This window comes from Somniosus microcephalus, chromosome 15, assembly GCF_052327205.1.
Source record: "Somniosus microcephalus isolate GS21.2 chromosome 15, FLI_Smic_1.0, whole genome shotgun sequence".
Lineage (NCBI taxonomy): Eukaryota > Metazoa > Chordata > Chondrichthyes > Squaliformes > Somniosidae > Somniosus > Somniosus microcephalus.
This window is the reverse complement of record NC_141001.1, coordinates 65,256,988-65,280,573: the sequence shown is the minus strand read 5'-3', so window position 1 is coordinate 65,280,573 and position 23,586 is coordinate 65,256,988. Positions and strand designations below refer to the sequence as shown.

At 40.7% G+C, this 23,586-nt stretch overlaps 1 protein-coding gene across 6 annotated transcripts in view; it reads left to right on the top strand.

Annotated features, from left to right (window-relative positions):
- lmo1 (LIM domain only 1) overlaps positions 1-23,586 on the top strand; it is a 40,281-nt gene that overhangs the window by 3,460 nt on the left and 13,235 nt on the right. For 5 of the 6 annotated variants that reach the window (XM_086007916.1, XM_086007917.1, XM_086007918.1 and 2 more), the window contains one exon: positions 18,329-18,542. In XM_086007916.1, coding sequence (XP_085864042.1) covers positions 18,329-18,542 — 214 coding nt within the window. Of the gene's footprint in view, positions 1-4,428; positions 4,480-18,328; positions 18,543-23,586 lie in introns of those variants that run through there. The other variant, XM_086007920.1, reaches the window with a different exon arrangement.

Here is a 23,586-nt window from a genome sequence, read left to right as displayed (position 1 = left end):
AAGTTGAAGAGATTTTACGCCAATTTATATCTGCAAGCATTATAACTGCACGTTTTTAACAAAATCTATCTCTACCCTTCCTCAATTTGAGATGCTAGTTTAAAGCTGCTTTTGTCCTGCCTTTGATTTGTAATAGGCAGGTACATTTTTTTCATTTTATAGTCTGAACTAACCAACCAGGGATAGGCTCAGGCTGCCATAAAAGTGGAACTGGCTGTGTGAATTACAGCCATGAAAGTGCAACTTTTATCTAGAAATAATCAGTATTTTAAATGGCCCTTTTATTCCTTTTCTCTCTCCTTCCCTACCTCAATACTCCTTACTAATTTGCCAAAATATACCTCCATGAAAGGGGTCATATTGGTGAATCAATTATTCTGATGGTAATGGTAACCAGTATAAGAGAATGTAATGTAGGGTTTCACCCGATTTAAAGAGTTGGATTATTTTGGCTGCCTTGCTTGCAGATGCATTCTGAAATAGTGGTCGTCTAGTTTGAAAAGTAGTCGATCCCAATTTCAAAAGGTTTATAAATTGTTAAAGCTATAACTTATTTAAAATCACTTGACTAAATGTGAACTGCTGGACCTGCTTCATTAAGAACTTGTGGGCAGAGTTCTTGAAGGAATGTTTGCATGTGTCAATCTGTGAGAATATGGCAACTTCTGTCGTGAGGAACATTTCAGGGACTTGTTAAACCATTGCATAGTTGTGTGTACATGTATAGAATACTTTACAATTTTTTTCACTCTTTTAGCAAGCTGGTGGGGCATGGTTCAGCATTGTATCTAGCAATGAGTCCTGTTTTAAATCCTGTTCTACAGAATGCTTACATTGCAGCAATTGGATAAATGCTTGGTAGTTACAGTATGCATTAGGTTTATTTTTTTTTTAAATGCATGTTCATGTAGTGTAATTGCAAGGTGCAGAATAGCTGTTCAACTAGAAAGTGATCCTGATTTTCTTGTAACATTTTTGTCAGTGTTATTGGTACTGCGTGTACCTTTTTTAAAAGGCTGAAAGTGGAGAGGGTGTTGTGGACCCTCTACTCTGAAATGGCGAGCACTTGATCTGCAAGATGCTTTGGTGATGGATCGGAATTGGTTCCAAAACTGATGGCAGCATCTCGCTTTACAGCATGTGCAACTAACAGCACAGCATGTAGTGTCATTTGTTATCCAAATTCATAATCTGCAGCAAATACTGATTCCTGCTAATTGAAAGGACTACAAGAGAACTTGGTCCTTGGACTATGCCAAAATATTTTATTGACACTTGTATTAACCCTTTTGAGGCTACCTTGAAGTCCAGATTTCTGATTCCAAAAATAGCTCGCTGTGCTTTGTGGGCTTGCATTCTACACAACATTTAGAATTTACGTTTTTACAGATGTTGGCAAACGTATTTTGAAAGCTGTAAAAGGACCTTCAGTTTGGCTTCAAGTTGGGTATTTTGATTGCAGCAAAACTTGATTCTTCAGCTGGTAATGACTTCAAAAGGGTGAATAACATCCAGGAATTGTGTATCAGCACTTCTGTCTAATTTGATCAGGAACTAAATGTGGTGCCCCTCATTTACCAGAGCAGTTTAATTGACTAGAGGGCACCCTTAATTTCAGTAAGCACTGAAGGGTTAACCTATAGCTTTAAGCTTGAATTCCTTTAAGTAACTTTGCATAGAATAGTACTACCCTCAGTCATAAACTTTAATACATTGAGATTATTGCAGTGCATCTGAATCGAGCCCTTTTGGGGCAAGTCTGAACAAAATTATGAGCCCATCTTGTTCTCTTGTGAGCTAGCTTTGATCAACAGACAGTTTGGTAGTGTGTGTGTGTTCATAAAGTGCATGATTGAAACCTTTGCAAATGCTAATATACTTTCGAGATTGCTGGCAGTCACTGCAATAAAATCTGGGCTTCAGGGTGCTTTTTGTATTTAGAAATTTAAGAATTGCTTTTATTTGTTTTGAGTTGCTATGGTGATCCTTTCACATAATAGTATATATCATTAAAAGTGGACAGTAATGTTCCTGTCAAGTATATTGAGTTCCTACAGCTTGACTTCTAATTGAGATTACTTCTCTGAATACCTCCTTTAGCTTGAGTAATTTCTCTAAGCCAAATTCCCCCTTTTTCTTCATTTGCCACTGTATTTTCTTTACAAATTGCTTCTCTTCCCTCACATCCTGCCCCCCCCCCCCTGCATAGTTTGAATTATTCATATTTACATGGTCAGAATTTAAAAACTTTTTAGAAGCAAGTTTAGTTTCTATGCCAATAAACCCCAATCAGCTAGTTTGTCAGCTTCAAAAGTAATGTCTCAATTTGAATTGGGGTTTATCTCAATCTTCTCGGGTGTATCAGCTGTTGTAGCCCATGGCTTGGGAGCTAGAATCACTTAATTTTTTTTTAGCTATTACTCTATTGCATGTAATTGAATTCGGGTTTGAAAAACTCTCTATATGGCCAATTTCGCAATTGTTTTTCTGGATTGACAACATTGGATATTTGCACTAGTAGTGAACATTATCCTATTTGCTTTAGCACTTTTTTTGTGCTGTCAGTACTTGTTCTCTGTAAAATCAAGATTGCAGTGAAAAGGATTAAAGGATCATTGTGTGAAGTTGCTATTGTATTAAACTTGTTTTAAATTGGATTTTCAAAATTTGTCGAATGTAGAAGCCTTTCTTAAATGAATTGGATCTAACTTGAGTGGTGAAACAAGACAAGGCCAGTTAAATACGTAGATGGATTTGTCAAATAAGCAGAATGATTTGTGAACACTTAAGGGCCAGCTTGTTGAAATCTGCATACATCTAGTTTTGTGCAGTTGCTTTTTTTTTTAATTTGAATATAATGCCAAAGGATGTTCACTTTTTTAAAAGGACTGCTGTAGCATTTAGGAATAAAAATGGAGAGCAATAATTGAAAATAGTCTGACAATCTGGTGTAGACTCTAGAAAGTTGATTTTTCAACTTTACACTAATTTGTGCCGGGTTCTCATTCTTCAGAACTGAAGTTTGTATAAACCAACAGGTTGGCAGCAAGATTTGCTTATAAACTGGTACTCTTCCATACTTGAGGGGAAGGAGGGCTTTCAAACCATGTCATTAGTATTAACTTATGAATGAATGCAGCTTGTGTACAAGTAAAGCTTAAAATGGTATATTTCTGATTAGTCAAAAACTATAAATGTGAATTTTAGACTCTAATGGGAGTACAAGAATGCAGCCCTTGTGCTTTGAGTCCAGCCAAAATATTTGACCGCTAAGTATTCTAAACAAAAAACTTGGGCAGTTGTAATTCACTTCTCTGGGCGCACATGAGCTGCTCCTAATTGGACAACCTTGGCAAGGCAATGAGGGTAGATACTGAGGGGGGGACAAATGCCACTTACTGTAGACAGCATTGGTTAAATTATAGCATTTTAATGGGGGGCCTTTATTTTACACTTGAGAAATGGACTTTTTGGGGGACTTTTTTGGGGACTATCAAATTCTGGGATTTTTAACATGGATCTGTTAAAGAATATCAGGAAATTCCTGGATGGAGCAGGCATATCAAAATAGCAATGACCAGCTGTGTGGGATGGTATTTTAATTGACAGGTTTGCTGCACAGCTACACATTGCTATAGTAACATAACTGTGTAATGAGAACCTGGGACCTCTTTGAATTTCTCATGATCTGGGATGTGATCTGAGCCGATATGTAAAAAAAGTTGAACACTAAGTGGAGTTGCAGAATTATGGGTTTTATTTTTGGCCTAGCAATGTTGGGTTGTTGCCAAATAGCTCAGGTTTTACATAAGGGTGAATTTTCTGGGATGTGGGGTGTGAAACCTCAAATTCCTAGTTTGACTATTGGAGTAATAGTGCCCCCATTTTTTAATGCACATATGATGGTAAGCAAGTTTCTCCACTCTTATTGATCCTCTTTTATTGTTCTCCACTCTTATTGTAGGTGCTAATCAAGCAAATCTTACCATGGAAATGTTAAATGCCTGCTCAGGAAGATGCTGCATCATTCAATTGTGAATTAATCATGTGTCTCTGTACATCTCCCCTTTAGTTCCATGTGAATTCACTGACATTAATGTCTAGGTTTAGGGTTTGCAGGGGTGAGGGGTTGGATCATAAGCCAGTGTATTAAATACTTTATTATGGGATAATTATGCAGCAGGTAATTTAGATCCACTTTGTTCAATTCAGAATAGCGGTACAAACTTTAATGTAAAGAATGGCCATAGATGGCTTGTTTATTGACAGAAGGGCTGCTTTTAACTGGCCCTCCATTCTTGGCATGAACCAGCATTCTGTAGTCGCACCAATTAAAGTGGCTTATATAGACCTTATACTTTCTTTGAAGATAGCAAGTGTAAGACTTTGTTGTGATTGTAATCTACCTGGATGTTTTAATATCTACAGCTGCTTTGTGTGGGGAGGAGCAATAGGTTGATTGCTAAAGATTTTCTAAAGGTAAGTTTGAGGTGCTGTACTGCACTACAGTTTTCCATCCCCTTCAGGGCAGAGCATTCAAACTCAAAAATGTCAGCTTTCATCACTTTATTGACGGTGGTTTACGCCAGTACCCTTTCATTTAGATTTTTGAAGAAACTAGAGGATGTGTCTGCATCAACAGCAACAATTTACATAGCACCTTTAATGTAGTAAAACCTCCCTTTACAAGACCTTCGGTCCATCTATCCTACGCAGTAGTACCATTTGCCAGTTAGCTGACCCTGAATCCCATCTGTTTCCAAGAAACCTATTTATTGGTCTAGTTCTTTGAAAGCTATTGGGGTGTCTTGTTTCACTACCTATGGCAGTAATCAGTTCCACATACTTACCACCCTTTTGTAACATATTCCTCCGGCATTTCCTATGTTTTGTTTAATTTTAAATGACACCTTGTACTTAAATTTTGTACATGGCAGAAAAACTTGCTTGGATCCAAATTGCCCAAACTTTTCATGATATAAAAGTAATGGATCAGGATTATATTTGTCCATCTCACCTGAAAGGGAATATAGCACATTAGTTTTGTATATGCATTTGAATGTTGTTCAATGGTATTTGTGCTCGAAATTAGACTTTCTTGGGTACATACATGCCTCCATGTTTGCTTCAATGTCATGGCACTAAATTGGTACTCGAAGATCACTTTGTACTATGGCATAAGCACATCTGGCTTAACTGTCTGCTTAACTTTTAAGCCAGTAGAGATGTCATCTGTCTGATTGGGATGGTTTTGAGCTCTTTAAAGTGGAAGTGTTTGCTAACTTGCTGATCATTTCATTTTTCTGCACATTATTCATTTTCCTGCACATTATTTGAATTTGAGTCTTCAACTCCTATAATCTTGGGACTACTTCAATTTGAAGTTGGGAACTTTGATGTTTTTAATTTCTCCTTGGAGGCACTTTGCCATGTCATAAAATTTGGTTGTAACTTCATTTTCTAATGGGAATGAAGGAAATGGCTGGCTGGATTCCCATGAAGTTTAAGTAGACTTGCCTTGGTGTCGTCATGGCAGAGAAGAGTCTGAGTGCTTACTAGAAATCTCTGCTTCTGTATCTACAGTTGGCAAAACTTGGGTACATTATGGATCTGAGGGGAAATTAAGTGGTTGCAACATTAAAAGGCTGTTGTCCTGTAAATGTAATTATGGGGTACAAGTTGTTTTCTAAAAGACTGAAAATGCACTTTAAATGTCTGCTTGGCCAAAGGTTTTATTGGGTGGGGAGAGGGTGGTAGAGAAGTGGCGGCAAGGCAAATATTTGGGCAGTTAAGGAGTAGTGCAGCAACTGACTCCCTGTTGGTTGGCAAAGTGGAGATGCTGCTGCACAAGGTGATTACAAGGACGTTTGCCCTGTTGCTCGAATACCATTTGAGGACGGCAGTGCTGAATGTCTGGGCCAAGTAGCCAGCTAATACTGTGTACACAACCAGCAGTGCCGGGGGAAAAAATCAAGATGGCACACCTCGTTGAAACCGTCACGTAATTCTACGCAGTAGTACCAGTTAGCTGGCCCAAGATTGCATGCCAACTGGCTCGATATTTACTGATCGTCCAAGACAAGCGCTCTCAGCCTTCAATGCCATTAAAAGCCTTGACCTCTTCAGAACTTCACACGCAATGATTGTAACACAGCCTAGTTGCATATAGTCACTAGCTGACCCCAATTGTGCTGCAGGTTGGACATGTTGGATGTGTCAATTGCAGTGTATTCCTTCAGCTTGTTAATATCTCTGCTCCTACAGCAAAATAATACACAGGGAGCCAAACCTAACTGGAAGCTCATGGCACATTTCTGGAGGTCATCCTGGACAGTTCCCATTTCAGGGAGGAAGTGCAGCTACAGGCTTTCTTTTTCCTCCTAGTACAGTCCTGCTTTTGTGCTTTATCTCCTTTCTCATGCCTTTGGCACCGACAAGGCTGAAGCGTTTGCAACCATCTTCAGCCAGAAGTGTCGAGTGGATGATCCATATCTGCCGCCTCCTGAGGCCCCCACCATCACCAAAGCCAGTCTTCTGCCAATTCGATTCGCTCCACGTGATATCAAACGGCTGAGCGCACTGGATACAGCAAGGGCTATGGGCCCCGACAACAACCCAGCTGTCGTGCTGAAGACTTATGCTCCAGAACTAGCTGTGCCTCTAGCCAAGCTGTTCCAGTACAGCTATAACACTGGCATCTACCCGACAATGTGGAAAACTGCCCAGGTATGTCCTGTCCACAAAAAGCAGGACAAATCCAATCTGGCCAATTACTGTCCCATCAGTCTACTCAATCATCAGCAAAGTGATGGAAGGTGTCGTTGACAGTGCTATCAAGCAGCACTTACTCACCAATAACCTGCTCACTGCTGCTCAGTTTGGGTTCCGCCAGGACCACTCTGCTCAAGACCTCTACAGCCTTGGCTCAAACATGGACAAAAGAGTTGAATTCCAGAGGTGAGAGTGACTGCCCTTGACATCAAGGCAGCATTTGACAGAGTGTGGCATCAAGGAGCCCTAGTAAAACTGAAGTCAATGGGAATCGGTTGGGGGTGGGGGGGCGGCGAGAGTCTCCACTGGCTGGAGTCATACCTAGCACAAAGGAAGATAGTTGTAGTTTAATCATCCCAGTCCCAGGATATTGCTGCAGGAGTTCCTCAGGGCAGTGTTTTGGGCCCAACCATCTTCAGCTGCTTCATCAATGACCTTCCCTGCCCTCCCACCTGCCATCATAAGGTCAGAAGTGGGGATGTTGACTGATGATTACAGTGTTCAGTACCATTTGCAACTCTGATAAAGAAACAAGCAGTCCATGCCTGAATGCAGCAAGACCTGGATAACATTCAGGCTTGGTCTGATAAGTGGCAAGTAACATTTGTGCCACAAGTGCCAGGCAATGACTATCTCCAACAACTATCTCTAACCACTGCCCCTTGACATTCAACGGCATTACCATTGCTGAATCCCCCACCATCATCCTGGGGGGTCACCATTGACCAAAACCTTAACTGGACCACCCACATAAATACTGTGGCTACAAGAGCAGGTCGGAGGCGCTGGGTATTCTGCGGCAAGTGTCTCACCTCCTGACTCCCCAAAGCCTTTCCACCATCTACAAGGCACAAGTCAGGCGTGTGATGCAATACTCCTTAAACATTAACTTCCTCCACCACTGGTGCAATGTGTCTGCATCTTGTAGATGGTACACACTGCACTGCAGCAACTCGCCAAGGCTTCTTCAGCAGTATCTCCCAAACCCATGACCTCTACCACCTAGAAGGACAAGGGCAGCAGGTGCATGGAAACACCACCACCTCAAGTTCCCCTCCAAGTTGAAAACCTATTGCTGTTCCTTCATTGTCACTGGGTCAAAATCCTGCAACTCCCTAACAGCACTGTGGGAGTACCTTCATCACAAGGACTGCAGCGATTCAAGAAGGCGGCTCACCACCACCTTCTCAAAGGCAATTGGGGATGGGCAATAAATGCTGGCCTTGCCAGCGATGCCCACCTCCCAAGAACATTTTTTTAATGAACTTTACACGCATTCTATTGCAACACCAGTTCAATTTGGTGTCTCTTGCTCTTGCATTGTTTGTCATTGTAGGCCTGGACAAGCAACCTGTTGGTATTGCAGTGTCCCAGAACAAGATAGCACCCCGAATCCTCCTCCAGTTTGAATGTGTGCACATCCCAACAGATGCTTGAGAGGGTAGCTGGTGAGGCACAGTAAAACAGGTGAATGAGCAAGTGGTGACAGAGCAGAGATGGGAAGCTGTATTTGCCATCAATGACCCCCCCCTGTACTCTTGCCCATCATTGTTCTGCTTTTGTTTCGTGGGAAAGATGGAACTACTGACCAATGCGTCACCCATTTGATGCATCTAGGCAGCATATTGATGGAGTACTAGCCTGGAGGGGCAGTGATGGCATTGAATGACTGTTTGACTTGTGTCACCAATTGGTTGCAGGTGTCTTAAGCAGTAAACAAAGCTCTGCATTACCTTTCCTCCAGAGCAAGTTGAAGCAGTTGTCCTTGATCATTGGCAGGTATGTGTGCCAAGGCCTGCAGATAGTTGACGACTTAATGGTTGATGTGTGCACTGAGGCTCGGTGCCTGCTAATGTCCTTGCCATGCCTTTTCATCTTGCTACAACTGGAAAATAATATATTTGGGGCACATCAAAATCAGTTCTTTGACTTGACAACCACCATGGGACTCTACAAAACACCTTGCAGCTAAGTGCCCAAGAAAGTTTGCATTAGGAGTTTTCTGTTCCCTGTATCTTGTCATAAATATTTAACTTGGTTGGCTTTCTGCTAGTAATTGGCGTTTTAGCCTGGTTCTTAAAACTACCTATTGTGTCAATGCAAATTGCACCAGAAAAATATGGACAAATGTGAATTTACAGAAATGGCTAAAATACTGTGGAACCACTCCCACTGGCCCAAAACAGCATTGTTTTCAAGAGCATTCTTGCACATGAAGCTTTCCTGTGCTGCAATTCCAATAGTCTTACCCACAAGGCAAACGGCTGGTAGGTCACACCTGGGGCCAATTGAAATACTTTTATACAATTTTCAGGTCCTCTGAGATGCGTGCACACTTTCTGCAAGGCCTCTGCACATGACTATCTCCAGCTGGAAAAGTGGGAAGTAGGATCAAATGGGCTGAAGGCCAACTTGTCTGACCAGGGTTGCCAGCTCTAGATGCATCTCTGGAGGTTTCATCTCTCACCCCCACGCCCCCCACCATTGGTCACTCCACACATCCATCCTCACTGTACCAGACTACCTTACTCAATTGTTGTCGAGCACCTTTTTTAATCCATCCCCAATCTTTTTAGAACTAAAACAAGTGTTCAAAGAAAATGAAAAATAAAACACTAAAACCTGATTTTGTTTTTTCTCCTGAGCTGCTTGCAGCAGAGTCTTGGAGATGAATCTTTAATTCCTGGAGGGCTGGCAACCCTGTTTACACAGTCCTTGCCTGCAGTCTCCTAGCTCCTGTTTAAACAGAGTTCACTTGCATTGCTGGTGTGGAATGTGAGGGAATCTACCCTTGTATTCTTGTGTGGATATTACTGACTGCTGAGCGAAGTAAACAAAGTAGACTACTGCATTATCAACTCGTGATGGTTCCTAATAAGTAGCTTACTACTTAAAGTTCAAATGATCACTTAAGTTGGTTCAGTATGCTGGGTACATCTTTGGCAACAATGTTCATTGTCCTTTAGTGATTTTGCAATCCATCCTCAAGGAATGTGGTCTTGGAAGCTGTGATGTAATCCTCCTGGTAATTAATACCCCATTGCCCCTATACTATTTAAAACATCAGTAATTGAGATTGTTTATAGTTGGAATTAGATTTTACAGTTGTGACCCATTTTCTGTTTTGAAACTAATATTGGAACTTAAGTGGGGGGTGGTATAAAATTGAACTTGTGAAATGGATTTTGGGGGCTGGGGTGTAATATTTAAAGTTAGTAAAGCAGACTGGGCCTTGTTTTAATCTAATCTAATTTTCATGGCAGTAGGTAGTGTAAAGTGCCTTGAATGGAAATGTGCAGTCAGAGCATAATGGAAACTACCTGGGCTAATAGTTAAGTCCGTAGTTCAAATCATTGATCTTTGCAAGAATGCAAAAGGTAATTCTAAAATGACACTTGACAATAAAAACTGCCAACTTCCAAGCGTTAATGGCACATGGCGTTCTCTACATGACACCTACTCAACATGCATTTAGCAAGGTAAAAGCTTGAGTGTTTTGAAGAGTACAGCAACCTTCTTGGTATGAGTCATTCAGATAGAAGTGGTGCATGCTCCCCCAACTTGATTTCATTTGAAGGTCATCACCAACCACATCATTACCCTGCAAGTTGCATTAACTGAGAGAATTCTCTTGATCTGCAGTCTTTGTTAATTGTGTCTGTAAATTAGAGAATATAATCAAATAGCTCTTTCCTTGTGCTTGTAGCTGTTAAGAGCAGAACTAAAATCTAGATTAAAAGATCCAAACCCTTTTATGCTACTGATACCTTTTTACTATCCTACTGGCTTCTGTTTGGCTCAGTTGAATATTTTGGTGAGCAGATCAAGATACCACACCAACTTGGACAAACGCCTCAATTACTGTGGGGTATTTTTAAAAGCATAACTGATTCCGTCTAATGTTCACTAACTTTCTCTGGCTTGCACGTCAAAGTAAGAAGACACTTTTCTTGGCAGATTCAGGTTTTTTGAACCCCAGCCACACATTTTATAGAAATATCAAGTATACGATTTTAGATGAGAGATTTGATTATAAAATAACCACTATGGTTTAGCAGGCCAGCTTGAATAGTAACAGGATGTTTCTGGTATGCTTCACTGTTACAAGCAACTTTCTTCTTGTGCAAGGCATAGAGAATCCAAATAAAGCTATTACACCTGCTCCCACAAGTGACTTGGCTCAATTTTTAGGTTTTTTCTCTCTGCTAATGCTATGTCCCCACTTATTGAATAAATGATTTGACCTAAAATTTGCATAATCCAAGGAGTTACTGTATATATTCTTGCTGATGGTGTGCACAATCTACAATTCAGCTTAATGCAATTTGCTGGAAATGTGGTTGTGCTGGAATGATTAGCTTAAACTAAAATACAGCATTTTCGACTTTTTGAAGGCAGCTACCTTGAGTTATCTTCTCCTCTTGCTCTCTATACTTGCCAGCAGAAGATGAGCAACCTGTTCAAATTAGCTGGTAACTAAACAGTTGAAGATTGTGCTTCTGCTCCACAAATCCTCTGCAATGATGTAACTAACTCTCTTCATCTGCGCACATATGTCACCTCCCCCCACTTCATGGCACTATATTGGTGCCCTAATGTACCACCTCTAATCATTTTAGATGAAATAATTGCTGCAGAAGGTGTAGTTTTAACACCTTGACTTCAAAATTCATTGTCATTTCTCAACTACAAAAATATTACTTTACTCCACTCATTCATGAATATAGCTCTATGTATTGAAGCAGTAACATTTTAAACTGCTAATGCACTTGGTTATTGCACGCTTGTTGAAGTAGAAAAGTTTTGTCAGCAGATCCAGCATAAGTGTATTTGAGGATGGGTCACAGGATGTGCAAGGACCAATTTAAATATATATGCTGCCACAATTGGAGGTACAAAATTGACCTTTTGTGTAACTTACTTAAAACCAACTTTAGTAGAATTTCTAATGAGCCACATTCTGTGGCAAAGTGGAGACTGGGTTAATCACCTGGGGATGGGTCGGTTTTTAAACATCTAGCTTCTCATTAGGCCAGTTCTCCACTCTACCTGTTGCTTCACCAGTAGAGAAGCAGCTCCTAATGAGGAATGAAATATAGGCGCGTTCGTTGCTGCCGAAGAATACAATTGCGTATTTTGTTGGTAGATTCTTTGGTAATGAAGGACGTCTAATACCCATACATAAATGGTAGGAATTCTGTAGTTAAGATCCAATGGATTAAGAGGCATGTGGTTTCTACAGCAATGCCAGGACCTCAACTTGAAGTGCTTACAGTAGACTGCAGCCAACAGTAACTATTGTGCATTTAATTTCTAGTCTTGATTCCATTCATTAATTTTGAATTTTGTAAATTCATGTATAGCATCATACATGGCCAATACTGAAATGTAGGCTCCCACAACTCAAGTACTCTAGAAGCAATTTTGTTCCCCTCACTCCCAGCATGAAAACTTTCATGGACGTCAATGGAAATGGGCTGCTATACCTCAATCTAGACGAGAACACAATCAATTTAGAGATTGAACTCCAGCTTTTGTTACTATTTGGTCGCTTCTTCCTGAAAATAGTCAGAACTTGACATTTGCCTGGATCCAGTTGCTTCAATTCCTACTTGATCATCTTCCTTTAACTACAAAGGAGGCTGAGGTAGCTCTGGTGCCCTAACAACCCATCCATCCAGTTTGCCTGCTCCTTGACATAGCACTGGTATTGTGGACTGGTGCAAATTGAAGGCATCACGGGTGCTGCTGGGGTATTGTACCTGCATTTTCTTCCTTTGGTCTGACACCACCTGCACACTTGCAATGAAAGCCTTTCCTATTCATGAATGCCACGGGGCTGTTGGGAGTCCTGATGACTCTGCCATCACGAGTTTCTTCTACAGGGAAGCTGGCCTCTTATGCTGTTGCCTTCCTTTCCATGGGGAAATGGACCATACATTTCCCCTAGGGCCCAGAGATGGGGAAGCAGGAGGGATGAAGCTCCAGTCTGTAGTAGAATTTCCCAGTGCTAGGAATGGACTTGCTGTGCTCAATTGATGAATTTAAGGAAGTTAACTACATTTATGGTAAACTGACTGTTGCATTCTACAAGGGGTGGGGGGGCGGGGGGGAGGTTCAGTTAGTAAAGGTTCAGATCCTCTGATTCTGAAGTATAACCTTCTGAAATATACTCTTGTGCATTAACTGCAAGATGCTGAACTAGATTTATTGAAGATTACCAGTTACAGTATCCTAATGTGGGTAAAAGCAATGTGCAAGGATCATGAGAAATATTAATCTCCAGTATCCCTTTGACTTATTTGGAAATCAACCGTCTATAATTTTTTTATAATGGAGAGCAGCGGCACTGTCAAATTGTGGAATTTGAGGGAAATTATCGTGGTTGTATGATGCATATAATTTGCACAGCCATAGATGCTGGAAGAGTGGCCATTAAGTCATCTATTAACTCATTACATCTACACTATTCCCTTGCAACTTCAAAACATTTTAAAATGAACTGCTAAAACACTTGCCACAAATACTCTTTCCCCCCCCCCCCCCCCAACAAAACCACCTTAGAACTGGACTTGAAAGCCACCTGTCACTTGGAACAAGAATAGAAAATGTTGCTCACATTGTGGAAAAGTCAAAACAATCCAAATAGGATTAAGAATATTGCATTAAGCTTGAATATATATTTGCAAATAAAGGGCAACTGGACCAAGTAGTTAATGATGAATAGAAATATTTTTTTTCTCTGAGATGAGCAATTCACAACTTGTCCAGTTAATCAGCTGGGGGGGGGGACACCACTTTTTGCTATGTTGGAAAATCCTTTTGATTTTTGAAGAGCTGAGATGTGAGGAAGCTGGTCTTGGTAAATGGGCTTTTGAAACATTAAGCCTATGGAGGCTTAGTTTGTTGAACACTTTCTGGGTGGGTGGAGGTGAAGAGAAAGAGCTACTTTGAGGAAGAATCTGAGTGCTGGAGAATAGCAAGAAGCCTTTAGCAAGTAAGACAATCCATTGGTGTGGGGAAGCATGACATGTTTATTTTGTATCTCGATATGAAGATAAATTGTAGCGATTGAACTAAGTGAATCTGATAGCTTAAATAACAGAAAATGCTGGAAATACTCAGCAGGCCAGGCAGCATCTGTAGAGAAACAGAGTTAACGTTTCAGGTCTGGGACCCTTCTTGAATCTGATGGCTTGCTCTGTTCACTGAGTTAAAGCAACTTATTTGGTATAAGTCTTGCATCACTGTTTTTGCAGTTTACCTTGAGTGAAGAAATGTGAAAGGCACTAATATCCAGTTCCGATCACAAATGGTTGCATCCCTGGATTTTATTTCATAAGTAGCTATATGACCATGTTAACAAACACTCTCCAGTGTAAGGCACTCTGACTACTTACAGGAACGAATGGACCACTGAACCTGAAGAGATCCACGGCAGACCTGAATTTAACAACTGGAAATGCACAAGTCAACAACTGAAAGAAAGATGGGGTTACACCCGTCAGCCAACTTTTCAGAGATCTTGGCCCAGAAATTTGGGTCGGAGGCTTCCCGCGGGTGCAAGCCTCTGACCTGCACTTACCTAGCGCGCCGGCCGTTGAGCTGTGGGCCCGCGTGGGATTCCGATCCTGGGCCTGCTCCAACGGCCGGCGCGCAGTGCTTGCGTATCCCAGGGGTGCAGTTAGATCGATGCATCCCCAGGGATCACGTGGGCCATGGAGAGCCAATGGTAGCAGGGAAATGCCCATTCATAAAATTGACAGGAAGAGCTGTCAAAACCATAAATACTATACGCCCCAAAACATCTCAAACTTTAAATATAAAAAAAATCACTTTTTTAAAATAACTATAAATTATATAAAATAACTATTTTAAACTATTTAAATGTTTGAAAAAATTAATTACATTCTAACTGGGCTAAAAAAACTTACTTTTTCGTTAAAGTATTTAAAAATAAACCTGTGGAAAAAATGTTTTAATTTTAATTAATTCACCACTTGTTAAAAGCAGGCCTTGCGCCTGCTTTTTATGTGTAACTTCTGGAGACTTACCCTCCCGGAAAAACCTGGAGAAAAAAAACGTAAGTTCAATGCGCACGCGCTGCCTCTCTGGCGCACGCATTCCACCTCTGAATCCCTTCTTTCAAGCGAATGGAAGTTCCGGTTTCCCTTGCATGCACAAAACCGGCACTTCCATTGGGCCTACGGGTGAGTTCCCCGTGTACTCACCTGTGGAGACCTGAATTTCTGGGCCAATGTCTCTATTTCAGATTTCTAGTATTTAGTCTTTGATTTGCCAAGTCAAAAATGAATTCCCTTTTTCTTTTACATTTGACTCTTTACCCACCATTGAGAGATTGAGAACTTTAGACTTGAATGTTGACATCATGGAAGAATGACTGCATGTTCTTGTATACAGAAAATGCTAGATACCGGTACAGGCATTTACTAAGTGTTTACCTTGAGTCAAAGAATTTTGATCACTAGCCAACTAGAACCAAGTTCAAAATAATAGGAACTGCAGTAAGCCATTCAGCCATTGTTCTGCCATTCAATCAGATCATGGCTGATCTGTACCTCCACTCCATTTACCTGTCTTTGATCCATATCCATTGATAGATTGTTAGGCAAAAGCATCAATCTCGAGACCTGAATTTTAATTGACCCAGCATCCACAACCTATTGGGGGAAGAATTCCAGAATTTTACTACACTTTGAAAGTGCTTCCTGATTCCCTCCTAAATGGCCGAGCTCTAAACTGTTTCCAGTAACTTCCCCACAACTGAGTTAAACTGACAGGTTTGTAGTTTCCTGGCTTCTCACTCACTCCCCTTATTAAAATAGTGACTTTTGCAATGCAATGGCAATTCCTGAATCCTGTGTACCTAATTTCTTCCCCCCCCCCCCCCCAAAAAAAAACTCCCCAGTAGACTGGCTGTGATTTCCTGCTCTGAATAGAAGGGATGTTCATTTGCCTTTTTGTCAAGCTTTTCCTAGCACCCAATTCATAATTCCCAGACTTTTTTTATGTTGATGTGCAGAGTCTTTGTACAGGAAACTTTGTTATCTGGAGGCTAAATCAGGAGCCGTTTCGTTAGGGTTTTTTTTCTTCTCGTGGCTTTTTTTTTTAAACAGTCAGGCTCTGCAAAGTCTCTAGCTTAGCAACAGCTTCAGCGAGACGCTTCCAAGGTACGGGCCGACTGTTTAGAAGCTGTTGCTAAGCAACAGTGTTTGTTGTCAGATACGGAGCTGAAAAGCTCGGTATGGTGTGTCCGGCAGTTTTGAGGGAACGGCAACAGCTCCGTCCTGTCGGTGCCGGATAGCACAAAGTTTCCTGTAGATGGTAATCTATTCATGGATTTAGATACTTGGCTGGCTGAAATGTTGTTTCCAGCTTCAACCTGAAAAAGTAAGTAGGACTGACATTACTATAGTCCTCAAAATATGTAATGTGTTGTAGCTGACTTGCCTCATCTGCTAAATAAAGTTCTGATAATTCAAATTTCCTTGGGCATTGAGACTGTTATGCAGATTGTGAAGTTTGGCTGTGCTGAGTAAAAGGTGGCAACTTTTCACAAGTTACGGGTTGAACTTGGCTACAAATATCTCCTTAGAACTTTATCTACTACATGTAGAAAACTGGTTAATTTCTTGTGCTTTTATCTGGAGCCAATTGCTACTGCTGGAATAACTAGACATGTGAGCAGTAATACTAAAGATGGCTTTAAATGCAAGTCCGTATCAGTTGGAAGTAAACTCCTTGATGCTTAATTATTAAATGGATCCTGAAATGGAAAACTGGTGTCTTGGCATTTGATGGTTTGTATTCTATAGGTCCACTCAATTGGCCTTGTGCTCCATCTCTCTTGTGGCTTTTCCATTTTGGCTTTAGTTCCTTCTGGGCTTTGAAGAGAACAGGAGGTATGTTTTAAAAAGATTTTTTTCTTGGACAGACGCCTATATGATAAAAAGGAGACATCTATCCCGTTGACAGGAATTGAAAACCTGAAGAACATTGATCTAGTGCTGTGGAAGCATGTCCCTGTTTCTTAAATGTAGTTCGATGCACAATTGTAGTGCTAGAAGTCTTTGCATACAGTTCCTTTCCAAATTAAATGTTGAAACTAGAAATTGCTTTCAAACCTTACAAGAAAACATACAGATCTGTTTCTAATAGACACACATTATGGTGTGCAACTTCATTAGATGGTTGGGAGAAATGTCAAATTGGATTCAATTCTACAGTCAGCAATGTTTAATTGGGCATGCAAAGCTGACTACTGGCTATACTATGCTCCTGGGACAGTCAAGCCCTAAATAATGAGCAGTTGGAGAGCTTTCTCTTGCCTCTTGAGTTCCTTCTGTGTAGCCAAAGTTAACTTTCAAAATCTTCAATTGGAGAACTCCCATTATTTAGCTGCCAATAGGCAACTTCCCTAAAGCTACCTTTTGGGTTTAATTCGACCCTTGGGGTTTGCTTGGAAATTGAAAACTTTACAAAAATGACCCACTTCATTCATCGGAATGGTATGAATGAACATTGGATTTTGACTTTTCTTTCCAGTTGTATGCTTGGGTAGCACACTAGGATCCCTGCAATGGTGCCTGAAATCAGACTGAGAAATTGCCTCTTGCATTTTCTCAAAGTTGATTTTGATTTGTTGGTACTGTTGGCAAATGTTGAAATAACATCCCCATCCCCTAAAGTCAGCTACTTGGCTCAGGCACCTACTTTCATTACTGCAGTTGAGGACTTCCCTGCCGCCTTGTAGTATTGTCAGCCATGGCTCGGCGATAGTTTTCTCTCGAGTCACCAAGATTGTGGGTTCTAGTCCCACTCCAGTACTGAGGGAGTACTTCATTGTCAAGGTTCTGTCCTTGGCTAAGGCATTAAACCAAGGCCCCCGTCTGCCCCTTCGGGTGGACTTAAAAGATCCCATGGCACTATTTAGAAGAGGAGCAGGGGAGTCCTTCCTGGGATTCCAGCCAATATTTATCCCTCAACCAACACCACTAAAACAGATTATTTGGTCATTATTGCATTGCTATTTCTGGGACCCTGCTGTGTGCAAATTGGTGGCTGCATTTCCTACATTAAGACAGTGATTACACTTAAAGCACTTTGGCTGTAAAGTGCTTTAGGACATCCTGTTGTCATGAAAGGTGTTTTAGAAAAGACAGACTTTTCTATGTGCAAAGTGTGGTAGAATGGAGCATTTTAGTGTGGGAGGCAATATAATTAATCAATTATGGGGGCATAAAAATGACTTGAGTTGCTCATTCATCTCTTCTTACAAACTCAAATCCCAAGGTCGTGAAAGGAGTTATAAAAAGTCTAAGACTGGCTGTTTTGGTAGCCCTTCTGTAAGTAGATTAAATATTCAGGAGAATCTCTAGGTAACAATACTGATTCCGGTCTAGAATTGGTCTCTATACAGTTTATATCTTACTCAAGTAAACGTCCTAATGATCTTGTAGTCGGAAGGCTTGGGGAAAGGGGAAAGAATTATTTAAAACTTAAATCTTTCTAACTGAAAGTTCCTCTTGAATTGTAGGTGTACCAATGCTTTCTGTACAGCCGAAAGGAAAGCAGAAAGGCTGTGCTGGCTGCAACCGCAAGATCAAGGATCGTTACCTGCTCAAGGCGCTGGACAAATACTGGCATGAAGATTGTCTAAAATGTGCCTGTTGCGACTGCCGCCTTGGAGAAGTCGGATCAACTCTCTACACAAAAGCAAATCTAATTCTCTGTCGTAGAGACTATTTAAGGTAAATATAATTAGGGAAAATAAGTCCTAATAAAAATCTGAAGCTGGTTAACATCCCAAAATGGGAATATCCCTTCTAACTAAGCAGGCTAGTACAAATTTGTAAAAGCCTCTTAGATTTCAGTACTGTAAATTATTGTTTGCTTCCAAGGTGGTAATTTGATGTGTTCAAGAAACACTTGTTCTACAAACCTATTATTTCTGGTCTGCTATTGGGATCTCCATACAAAACTTGTAAAGGAAGGGGGGGGGGCGATGTGGAGGTGAGAGATGCTCATGTAAAATGGATTGATAGCCTGACCTTATCGACACTGCAAACCATTTTGCCCATCCTGGATTCATTTTATCACTCCCATTTGCAAATCTCTTGCAATACAAATTGAACAGCCCACCTTTTACTCAATGCAGCTCCTTCCTTCCTATTGTACAGAAACCAGTACTGCATGCCATATACAACAGCACACTCCAGATAGCATAACTGGCTATCCAGCAACCTCTGAGGTGTGAGGTAATCCACTTTGGATCCAAGAAAGATAAAACCAAATATTTTCTAAATGGTGAGAAACTAGAAACTCAAGAGGAGCAAAGGCATTTGGGTGTCCAGGTACACATCAGTAAAAGCTAGTGCACCATTTTAAAAACAAAAATAAAATGGAATATGGAATGTTGGAATACAAAGTTATGCTTCTGTTGTATAAAGCCTTGGCCCGACCCCATCTGGATTACTGCGTTTAATTCTGGGCACCGCACCTCGGGAAGGATGTATTGTCCTGGGAGGGGCTACAGTGCAGATTTGCCAATGATACCAGGGCTTAAAGGGTTAAATTGAGGACAAGTTGCATAAACTTGGGTCATATTCCCTTGTTTAGGTTGAGAGGTGATCTGATTGAAGTGTTTAAAATGATAAAAAGGATTTGATGGATACAGAAGCTCTTTCCTCTGGTGGAGGAATCCAGAACTCCACCTCAACATTTCAAAAACTGGCATTGGTCACTGATAAAGCTTTACATACCAATTCTCCCTAAGTCTTTCTCCTTGTACACCAGCTTATATGCAGGATTAACCATTGCTGTACTAGAGTTGCTGACCATATATTAGGCTCAGGAATTTTGTTGCCCCATTGCAAGTTTGTTTTTTCCAGCAATCAGTCTGTCATAAGACTTCTCTGCATTATGTTCCACATAGTGGTAAAGGTCTAGGATCTTTGCTTTGATTAGGGAACATTTCCTGAAAAGGGTGGGAAATAATGAGCTATATGCTATGTCTTTTGATTCCAGACCTGCTTATAACTGGCAGAGGGCTTTATGCATTGATTTCTATAACAGTTAAGAGTATGGAACACTTCAAACGACAATTGAATTGGATGTTTATTGGGGAAATAGAAGTGTGCACTGCAACACACATCATTATGAAAGCAGTGGTGCATACATCTCGAAGTCATTTAAGGAAACTGAAGTACTTTGGCCTCCTACTGCATATTGGAATAGTGGTGTAAAATTCCTTGGCTGGCTTGTAACAATTTGCGTAATGTTTTTGGTCTTTGCGCAAGGTTGAAAGACGGCAAGAACCAATGAGATGCAGTTTGACTGCAAAATACATGGATCAACAATTCCACTTTTTAAAAAAAAAAAAAAAAAAAAATTAAAAAAAAAATTTAACTCTTGTAACTTGATCTTATTTCAGATGTATAGCTTCAATGTATTTAGTCATTTATGGAAGTGGCTTACAGTCGTCTTTAGCACCATCTTGGGTAGAGTTCCTAATTTATACTGCATACAACATGGAGCACTATGATGGACCAATGCTCAATGGATGTCCAAATGGAATCAATATTTGCAGCAATTGCAATGTGGTAAAAAAAAAAAAAATGCAAGTTGGAGTAAAAGATTCTTTTTAAAAGTTGTGGCCTGTCGCCACTTTTTAGTAATGCATTCTTCAAGTTTGCTTGGGAGATCTCCTGCAAACATTTCTGGAAACTCCAGTCTTGAGACAGCTACCCAAAGTGTGTTTGCTACAAAAACATTAAGGAGGTAGTAACACAACATTTAAGACCCAGAATGTGCTACAGACTTGTGCCACTTGTATCTTTGGGGCCCATTTTATAGTGTTAGTCCCAGGACATTATGGCTCAAGTTACTGATGCCATTACTTGCGCCATGCCATAATTTCCTGGGGCTTGAGCCGTTCTGTTGAGACCCTCGCACTAGTTTTGCTGGTTCCGCCTCATTCAAAAGTCAACAAATGTGATAACTGAAATCTGTCCTTGCAGTCTCAAAGTCTGTGACCCAGAGCTTGAAAGCATATGCACTCGCATATAGCATCCTTCACATCCTCCAGATTACCCAATGTGCTTTTATGATTTGACTACATTTTTGGTAAATGTAGAAAACGGGGTGGTACATTTGTGCACAGCAAGGCTCCCACAAATGGCGCTTTTTTTGAGGAATTTCCTACTGTTCAATAAGTTGCTCAGGAAGCAGCTGGAGTTTAGTTTGACAATGTTGCCCTCCCTCGCCACTGAGCTGTCTCCCTATATTCTGCGCTCAAATCCTGCAGGGGGGCTTCAGGTGAGTGTGCTACCAACTGAGCCAAATGCAACGTATTCCTTAAGTTGGGTCAATGGCCTTAAGTATTCACATTTTTATTTTTTGCAGGACATGAAAATTTATGTACAACTGATCAGGATTGGCTACTTGTACACCAGTTTGTGTAGCTATAGTCATGTGTTGCCTAGTTTTGCAAGTAGAGTTAAAATAGTTGAGAATTGCTTTTTTCCCTGTAGATCTTTTAACTGCTGTGCAACAAATTGATCAAGTGAAGCAGCTGGTTTGAGTTGTAAGTTTTTCTGCAGCCAGTGTGAAGTAATGCTGAGTACAGCTCCTGCAAGAGGCCTCAAACCTAAGGCGTTTAATCCCACAGATTGGTTTGGGCCAACAGTTTGATGCTACTCTGGAGTTGCTGACTTTTCCATGGCAGTGCTGGATGTGTTCTAGATTGGTTTTGAGATAGTGACTGATGCTGTGGTTTGTTCACTTTTTGAGGCTTAACCTTTTTTAAAAATGCATTTGGAATCAAAGTTTAGAGCATACGGAAGTAGTTTCAGCTCATAATATGCACTGACTTTGCAACAGCTATCCAAAAATAAATTCAAACCTTTCTCCTACTCCACTGCCACCCCCTCTCCTTTCCTCTTCCCCCCCCCCCCCCCCCCCCCCAAAAAACCATAGCTGTGCATCTCCTTTGCTTCAACTCTTTATCCAATTTTTCCCTTGATCTATTTATTGGCAGAGACCAAGTGTTGTGCAGTTCCCACACTGAGCCCTGCTAGCATCTGAATTTCCACACTGATTTATATCTGTATATTTTAACCCTTATTACATGGTCTAACTGTGGCCTTTATTCTTTGGCTAGTGAACTAATTGTATAGGACTAATTTTCAGACTGCTCTTCCATCCAGTAGAGTACCATCCCCCTTGTAAATGCAAACCATCAGCTAGTTTTCAGCTTCCAAAATAACACTTTTTTTAATTTGTTCAAATTGGCAACCTCCAATCTCAATTTGAAGGCACAATTGGAGGTTGTCCGATCAGTAGGAGGGCAGAACTGAATGCTGTTGCAACCAAATTTTCTCTTCTGGTTGTGCACAAACTTGAGGCAAATGTTTTACAGTAAAGAATAGTTGAGCTCCATAATTAAGCTGCTAAAATGTAGCTTAAAAAAATTAATTTACCTTACGATCTTTGAGGTATACCCTGCTTATGATCTTTTGAGGTGTACCCTGCTTTGTCTAATGTGCAGGTTTACTTTGAAGACTAGTTGCAAGTACTTTGGGATAGAGGATGTTCCTTGATTTGAATACACAAAAATGGCTCCGTATTCCTGTTGCTGCACTGGGGTTGCCAGGATTTGGGAAACTGGGGTTTTACAGCAAACTGCTGTAATGTGGACTCTTGGTTTGTTTCGGTGTGCAGTTATGTTCTTTAACTTGGCTGTTTACAATTTGCTTTGGAGGTGCTTTTTCATTACCCTGGAGTAACTGGGTAGAGAGCACCAGATTGGTGGCCAACAGATGGGAGGAAATATGGAGCGACGATTTGGTATAATTGCAAACCTCGGACTGAAGGTAGTCTGCTGGCTGCAGCTGAGTGCAAAATGCATTTGTATGCATTTTTTAAATTTTAGTTTTTAATTATAAATTGCAATGTAATGAATTTCTTGTCAAAACATTTTTGACAGGACATGGGCTAAAATTATTAACCATATTAGCAGACAAATGCTTAATGTGCTCCAATATGTGGATGATGACCCATTTAGCTAAAGTCTGTACAACGGTATTCATATTAAAATATATCTAACCCCTAAACAATGTTTAGTTTGAAAGCTATGACCTGCTCAATGCCACCCCTTGTCCTTGGGTCGTAAACCCTATGTCCACAACTTCTTTGCTGGGGCTGTCTGCTTTTGCTAGTTTTCTAGATTGGCATTTGTGTTCCCTTTCTTAAAACTGAACAGATCTGTTGGACAATAAACAAGTTTTTGAAAGAGATGGTACATTTTGGATAACTTCATTAGAAAAGCTGACCACATTTCTTCCTGTAGGCTTTGTACATGGAAGATTTTTTAGCATTAGCTGTATACTGCTTTCTTCTCTGTTCTTTCACCACCCCCCCCCCCAAAAAAAAAATCACCTAAGTGGGTGGTGTATAAAGGTCTAAGGTCTTAATTTTTGACTTTTTGGCCAGAAGGTACTGGACTCATTCAAAAGTAGACTAATGACTGACATTCGTTCAAATTGTCTGCAGACTGAAATATTTTGGTGGGAGGACAGGAAAGTTGGTGTAGTCAAAGTGCCCGAGGGGAAGAGAAGGGATAGTCTTAACCTACCTCACTGGAGCAGGTACTGTTGGGAACAGCCACTGTTCTACATCAGAAACTTAACGCTTGTATCTTTCACATGTTCCTTTTACAGGGGATCCGAGGACAGTGTGTAGGAAATGGGAGCGATGACTACATTAATTTAACTAATCACAATCAGCAGTTGTACA